Genomic DNA, 8,443 nt, shown 5'->3' on the forward strand with positions numbered 1-8,443 from the left:
TTGAACGCAAAAATATATTGACGTATTTTAGATGGACACACGAACTGTTTTTATTGGCATTATGAGGGCACTTCCATTAATATATAATAATTATTTAACTACATGATTTCTGATGAGAAAGGGCTAAAACTCGAAGCGATAACCGCCGCCCCACTATGTAGGACTATCCACAATGATTCAAAGATCGCAATACTGCTTGAGTACTATGGGCTAATCCTTCCGTAGTTTTGAGGTAATTACACACCAAGTTCCTTAAAGCATCGTTTTCAGGAATCGGGAAAGAGATATTCTACAAGCAATAGAACTGCGGACGCAATGGCATTTTCCTTGGTTTACAGGATCTCCCTTTTTCCCAACAATTGTAGTTGACTAGTGATTTCACGTGATGAGAGTCATAAATCTGTTCTTTCATTCGTATTGTCGATACTTCTTGAAATGCCAAATGGTTTTCCCTACTTGGAATTCAATGCTCAATCAAAAATATCGACTCAGCAATGCGATGCTTTCAACTAATATTCCAATGCCCAATTTCATATGAATCTGCGTATATCTGTGCACCTCTCTAGTAGCATGACTCATAGAATCGAAGTCTTCCATTATCTTAATGCGCCTCTATGGGGTGTTTGCTTTCGCCAGACAAGTTGAAATATGTCTGATATCTTATGAAAGGGTGCATCTATCTCAAGGCTTTCTGGATGCTACATGAATCGCTTAATATGCCATTATTAAAAGTAGTTTAAGATGTAAGAACAAATATTGGTCAGAATTTACCGAAGCCAATTCGCTAATTCTTACATTACGTACTTTTAAAACTAAATTAAAGACAACATTTATAGTGGTAAGCAAATTTGGATAGAACAAGTAAAGTTTAGCGAAAATTTTTCAGTAATAGTCTCCAGCTTTAACTTTAATTACAATATTTGAAAAATAATTTATTTGAAAGATATCTTTCTATTTTTTATAAGTTTTGAAAGTATAAGCAATATTTCTTTTACATATTTTGAATTCTTTAAAAGCACTTTTACCAGTCATAACTCTGGCTGATGCAAAAACCACTAAATCAACGATACAAATTTATCTCCGCTTTAAACCCAATACATGTTGTTATATCTACCACCGAATCCAACATTTTAATTTTGTCGTTTTCGTACACGCTCATAATTTACAATCGATACAAGGTGAGTGCTGGAGCCGTGACGGCCCTTTTCAAGGCAGATTTGAAAATAGTATTAGTCATCATGATATGGTAATTCAGAATATAATCACAAAACTGGAGTTCTTCATAGAGTTGTTCAGTAAATCTATCAAAATTCCGACGAAATCGAGTCCTGTTCTGGTTCCACCACAGCGATAAAGCTTGGAGAGATATTCTTGACGTATCGTCCAAATTAGTGTTGTAGATACTTCTTCCATCCTCCTTTTGATCCTTACCCCCTAAATGAGCTGATGTAATAAAAGGTCTGTTACGGTCCGCTGCAATGCAACCCATCATTTCAAACTAATGTAGTTAAGTCACCCTTTATTTCTTATATAAACGAAATATCCAATAAAAGTTCTGGCAAGTATATTTCGCAATCATTTCCTTTCTCTAGCCGTGTCTGTCTCTCTTACTGATCGTCTTCGAAAATCGAAGCAATGGACGCTTAAATATCTTCATAACAGGACAAAATCAAAAGCCGAAAAAATCAGATTTGATCTGCAGCAAATTTCCAAAGGTAGATGCAAATATTTCCAGTATCGATATAGTAGCTCACTCTAAAGTTAGCAGAGATTAACCCATTATCAGTTCTGTAAAGAACGGAAAGTGATAAAGTGGTGGATATACAAAGTTCGGTATAAGACGAGTGTGAATTTCTTGCTTGTTTTTCTTTTTAGTACTTTCCGCTAAAATTAATCGTTACTAATGCGTATCATTTGCTTCTAAATCTCATTGTAATGTTCATCTACTTGTAAACATACTAAAAATTCAAAACATAAACTTCTTTGATTATAAACAAGCATAATTTTTCCTTTTTTTCATTTCTTATGATTTAATTTTTTTTTTTTGCTTTGTCCACTAAAAAACTCCAACCGTATTTTTTCCATTCCCTATGTATATACCCAAAAATTTTAATTTAGCGCCAGAACGCTCCCTAAGCAGCGCCTCACTTGAAGATGTTTTAACCTCCCTGTTAGGATTGTCAACCACCACCACATACACAACAACTGCAAGCGTTACGAGTGGAGTTACATTAGCTACCGATGCCACCGCTACTTATGCTAGGTCCAGCACAGGTATGCACCTGTAAGTTTTTGTTCCACAATCATAGTAGAAAAAATTAAACATATGTGAAAAAACTTATAAAAAATAAATCAAAAAAAAAACTTAAATATTGATTAATGTCGTTTCCTATAACTCAAAACTGTCGGAACAGAGACATTATTGTAATAAAAAAAAAGTTAAAACCTTTTTAAACGATAAAACGAAACTTTCCTTCCTTCTCTAAATATCTACTGATCTATTACAGTGTGTTTATATTTCTCTTCTTCATCTCGTAAAATTTTATATATAATTAGTGCGTTCTTCTCAATATTTATAAGTTACATACGATGCGTTTGCTTATGTTTCGTGAAAGTTTTGCTTTACATATTCATTTTAGTTAATGCTTATTAAATAAAAACTTTTTTTAAATTATATTCTTATGATAAAAGAAAATATATAGAAAATTAAAATAAAAGACTACTTGGAAATCTTCTGAGATTTGTATATAAATAGAATGGGGAAAAGAATAGTGTTTGGAAATGAAAGTAGGATTAAAAACGTTTTTTTCTACTTTAAAATACTACAACAATAGAATAAAAATTACGAGTTATACAGAAATTTTAAATCCCTCTAAGCGTTCTTAGCCATTTGAAGTGATTTAAAAGTTTAATCGGCCAAAACAATTTAAGTACAACACAACGTCCCAACAATCAATATCTTTGATGACGTATACCCTGTGAGACTTAATTTTACGGTACGAGATGGCACGCCAAGTAAGCAATACTTCACTTGTAGTGTATTTGGCCTTGGCGAGCTCATATCACTTCTTTCAATTTATTTCTTGCCTTGAGTGCCCCTTCATGGGTAGCTTTGACGTAATACAATAGTAGTTGTCATACTCTTCTGGTGCACGTATAAGTTACAAAGCCTAAACACGTTTTTTTTTTTTATAAAGCATAACATTTCTTAACAGTTTGGATAGCTTCGCTATTCATACGAGAATGCCGCAATGAAGCGGTGCCGATCGTTATTATATGACTTTAGATGAATTCTATTACGATAAAAAACTCACCAATAACAACACTGTCGCGAATTCCGCACTATACAGTTTGGTATTCAACGCTTCTCTTTTATGTGAAGTTATATGTGCGTTTATTGATTACAAAGTTATTGAACCAAAAATAGGCTTTTTTTGTACCTCCGGCTATGCCGCGGGTAAAGATCAATCTTACGGATAAGTCTCCTACTTGATCAATTCGAATCAAGAGGTCAATCGCACTTTCATCAGTTGCTTCTCTACTCTTTTATGAGCGTGAAAACAATGAAAGCTATCTTTACAGATTTGATTTTTCCGCAAGCCTTCGTTGGTAAGTGTAATCTTTTACAATTAAAATGTAGATTTCGACAAGTTGGCATTTAAAAAATTCGTTCCTTTTATAGATCACGTACAAGGGCCCGTTGTGCGAATGCGGGTGTGTGCGCAATTTAAAAAGCAATTAAACTGACAATTTTTATATGGTTTTTAAATAGAGTTTCCGTCATTTGCTTAACGCAATATATAATAGCATAATTTTATTTTTGAAGCTTCAGCTTCAAACCCGATATCTTCCCATATGCTGCAAGGTAATAATATTTTGTTCCGATTGCCACAAAATTCCCGACATTTTCTATACACGATTCATTTACCATCATACATTCTGGACAGTGCGAACCATTGGTTAATTAATCCCAAAACAATTTACGATAAGAAAAAATCTAAGCATTGATTTGAAAAGAGAGGCAACATTTATCGAAACTTTCATTATATTTTGCTATTTTTGGTTAAGTTTTATACTTTTTTTAAAGGCAAAGACTTTTATTAGAAGTCCATACAACTTTTCGCCGTATTACTGCAGATTCTCTCAAATGAATATGTTGTTTCTTAAAGTTTATATCAAAAATTTTGGCATGTGCTTGATATGTATTTCAATAAATTAGAACAGTTAAAGAAAACTTTGTAAATTTCCAAAATTATTTAAAAATATTAGTTTAGAGTTTGGCTTAAAGTTGTCTATAGAAGTTGTTTGGAAATTTTTATAATAATCATGACGTATTCATTAACTTTAACCTCATTTTTTTTATAATTCTCTTTATAAACATTCTACAATATCTTCTAATGTCAAAGGAGACGTTATAGCTAGTCAGGCGACTTTAGCTGCTAATAATCTCAAACATATGCCACAAAACATCCAACAAAAAACACAACCCAGCCATTCCGAATACGATCAGCAAAAAGAAAATATACAACAACAAAATCAATTGCAAGTTCTTTCCAAAGAAGAGCAACAGCGATTACGTCGACGAAGCGAAGGAGATGCGCCTACACAGAAATCGAGGCAGCTACAGCAACAAAACCAAAAATTGCAGCAATATGCCGTCAATGCAAATGTCAAAACCGCGTATGCCAGCGACTCGCTTACCACTCTCACCCACAGTAGTGCGAGTTCACAACCCGCAACAAATCACATCAACGTTGTTGCTGGCACAGGAACAGGAAGCAGCGTATGCCTGGCGCCACGACGCGTATCGCTTGGCGACTCCTCCGAGTCCAATAACAAGACCATTAGCGCAGCCTCTTGTGAACTGCAAATCAAGTGTCGCAACACCAAATGCGATCGCAGTGCCACGCCCGCCGACGCCAAAAAGTATTACAAGTCATGCCACAATTGTACCTATTTATATTGTTCGCGTGAGTGTCGCCGAGCCCACTGGGAGAAGCATCGTAAAGCCTGTTTGCATTCCAGGGCTTCAAATTTGTGCCGCCAAGTGTTAGCAACTTGTAAAGACGATCTAGATTCGCAACGTCATCTCAGCTTAATGGCACGTAAAGGCTACCTGTCACAGGGCCGTGGCGTTGTTCGTATACTATTCCGTTCGGCTGAAGCAGCGGAAGGCTTCATCAAGCATGGATTTCAGTGCTTAGGCGAGGCGTCTTATGTTCGCTGGCCTGATTTGATGCCTGCGGAAATGGGGCTCGAACTCTACTCGGAATTGCTGCGCTTTAGCACCGAATATAAACCAGAATCAAAAATGTTAATCTATGTCGCTATATGTGTAGTTTCTGAGGCTCCTGGAATGGGTCAGGCTCCGGTACGTTGGGAACGTCAATTGGTTTCGCGTTGTGCGAAACTGAAACTATGTAAATCGGTATTGGCAGAATTGGACCAGCCCGCTCATCCAACGAGTGGTATAATACAGCAACAACAGCAACAATTATCACAACCAATCACCATGATAACCGTGCCCGAACCTACAACTGAGGTTTTAATATTAACGTTCAATCCTCAATTACGTACATCCAGTACGCAACGCGAACTTGTTTTCTCGAACATTTTGAATATATTATCGCGTCGAGGTGTAGTATTGCGTCGTCATTATCCTGAAATTTTTCAACGCTTACAATCATTTGCCGAAGGTCAAACGGACAAATTTAATCCAGTTACATTGCATCCGCGCAATTCACAGACCGGCCAGAATTTTGTATGTATTATAATGCCTGTACATTCGGAAAGTGAAATTATCAAATTACCATCAGCGGCCGACGGCGGTAATCGGGTGACCACCATAGACGTAGGTTCACAAGCTGCTCTTGCCCAACTGGACGATGATGAACTGTTAATGCGCACCACAAGTTGATTAAAATCTTCAATAAGTAACGGTGGTGACAAAATAAGAAAATCAAGTTCCAACAACGCTCTTTGCAAAAGCCGTTCGCCGTCTCCACATCTGGAATCGGCAACAGTAGTTGTAACATTGGAAAGTACTCGTATGTGAATTTGAAAAGTTAAACTGTTCAACTTCCTTTCAATCTTACTCTTAACTATGTACCCGCATCTCTTTCTATCTCTATCTTTCTCTTTCTCTCGATAGAATTTACTTGTTGAGCTTGTTAAATAGTGCCATCTTCATGTACTTTACCGAGACTATTTATTAATCTTCGACCAGTAGTAGCTTTGTATTTTTTTAGGTTAAGCTCTCTTATATATACAAAAGAATAAATATGGCACATAATTTCTAATAACACACATTCACGCAAACCAGGTAAATGCAAAATGACGTAGAAATTCTTGGAGATGAAAAACCAAATTAGAATTCCTTCAACATAAATTATTTATTTTGTTCACATATATAAAACAAAGAAAACCTTCTAAAAGTATTGTTATATATATTTGGAAACGTAAACAAAGTAAAAATCAAATAAGGATTATACGATATAAGCTTAGCTAGACATTATTCGAGTATTAGAACTCTTTTGAGTTGCTTTTCATAATACTGAAGACTAGCTGTCTCTTTCCCTTTCCATTTTCTTTCAGTTTAAAAAACGTGCCAATAACCAATACAAGTATATTTCATCTCAAAAGAATTTTGACGTTATTTTTTTATACTATTTTCTAAAAATTAATTATTCTATTGCTTCCATAATAAAAATATTTAACAAATATCTGTAAAATGAAATGAGAAAATAAAAACTATTAAAAAATTCATTAAAATTAACGTTAAACGACACTAGAATAATTAAGCTAAGAAAGCAAAATGAAAACGCAAATTAAAATATAATTCAAAATGCTTTGCAAACCTAATTGAAATTCGAATGCAAACTTTAACTGTTTTTATTGAAAATTCATTTTCAAATGAAAATGAGTATAAACCTCCACGAGACAAACGCATTGAAGTACTTTATGAGAGTGGCGAAAAGGAGATAATGTTAATACACAGCCAAAACTTGATAATGTTAATTTAAAAGAGGTTAAATAAATTCTCTTTGCAGATTTGTGCCATGGCGAAGGTCAAATGTAATAAATTAATACAAATTTCGCGCAATTCTTCTTCAAAATTAGTTAAAACATTCTAACCGGTTTAGGGTTTACTATAGGACTAGCTATCTACCTTATTTCACTTCGTTATGAAATACTTAAAACTATGTCGGGTTGTTCTAAAAAGGCTTACTTACTTTTCTTTTTCACTATTCTTTTACTTACTATTCTTTTACTTCTCTAACGAATGATTTTGCAGAATGATATTAAATGAATTGGAATTGGAATAATAAAGAGTGCAATTGGCTGATTTAAGTTGGTCTTGATATATCCGCACTATTTTCATATAGTTTTGTAGCTAATGGTGTTGGATATAAACATACAATTTTATTTTATTTTATAGTTATCGTAAATTTGGTATCCATTTTGTGGAAAGTGACTTCTGATAATCTGAAGGTTGACGTTGTCGCATCCATTTAATTAATATAAAAAAAAAAAGAATTTGATTGAGATAAAAGCTTTTCCCCTGGCTCTTTTAGACGTTTCGCCGTTTAATTAATCATTTTTGATAGGTCGTAAATTAAGGTTTTTTGGCTGCTTCTTTACAAGTTTTCCTGTTTCATATCGCTCTAATACCGATTTGTGCTATGTTTTACATTACCAGCTTAAAGGGATTGTAAGTCAAAGCTATTTGTTCACATTAGGCGTGCTGGTAGGCGCATCACAAAATCTGTGGCTGTTAAGTATAAATATGTACGCCCAGTTTACACATTCTATGAGAACTTTAATACATTGAAACAGCAATTTTCGTGGCAATCATTTGACACAAGTTGACCTTTTCATAGCCTTAGAAAAGATTCGATTTCCAAGAATTAAATTACTTGGGTGAATAAATTTCCCTAAAAGTGGGTTTCAATTATGTTTCTATAAGTCATTGTAAGAAAAAGAAAATCTCTTAATATATAATATTTAAGATTAAAATCATTTAGCTAAAAAAAAATATTTAGTTGAAGTTTTTATAAAAAAAATAACATATAAATTTTGTGTAAATGTATTTTATTGCTTTTCTTTTTTATATGGATATTATTAAAGTATTTAAATTTATTACACGAAACATAATAATGATACTGATAATGCCTTACTTATGCATCTTTTGTTCGCTCTACGTAAATAAAATTCTTATACGATAAATTCCTACTTAGTAAAAATATACATGAACATTATGAATATGAAAAACTTTACAACATTTAATTAAGTTAAATATAATTTAAATATATTTTATTAGTTAAATATTTCCAGCTAAATTAAGTTAAAACTTGGCGCATTTAGCTTATAACACGATCTTAGGAGTTTTTTAGTTTAATAAGAAATTACAATTAAGATCAAAACTGAACACTAAAACCTTATG

The 8,443-nt window shown here is 33.6% G+C and overlaps 1 protein-coding gene across 5 annotated transcripts in view; it reads left to right on the forward strand.

Annotated features, from left to right (window-relative positions):
• The window catches only part of LOC119640220, an 89,590-nt gene extending 81,554 nt beyond the window's left edge, over nt 1-8,036 (forward strand). Inside the window, exons 5-7 of one of the 5 annotated variants that reach the window (XR_005247617.1) lie at nt 2,119-2,274; nt 4,407-6,047; nt 6,152-8,032. Coding sequence is in view for 4 of the 5 variants with exons in the window: in XM_038038092.1 (XP_037894020.1) it covers nt 2,119-2,274; nt 4,407-5,917 (1,667 nt within the window). In the remaining variant the exon portion in view is untranslated. Of the gene's footprint in view, nt 1-2,118; nt 2,285-4,406 lie in introns of all 5 variants that reach the window. The other 4 variants (XM_038038092.1, XM_038038093.1, XM_038038094.1 and 1 more) reach the window with 4 other exon arrangements.
• The last annotated feature ends 407 nt before the right edge of the window (nt 8,037-8,443 follow it).

This window comes from Glossina fuscipes, unplaced genomic scaffold, assembly GCF_014805625.2.
Source record: "Glossina fuscipes isolate IAEA_lab_2018 unplaced genomic scaffold, Yale_Gfus_2 116, whole genome shotgun sequence".
Taxonomy (NCBI): Eukaryota; Metazoa; Arthropoda; class Insecta; order Diptera; family Glossinidae; genus Glossina; species Glossina fuscipes.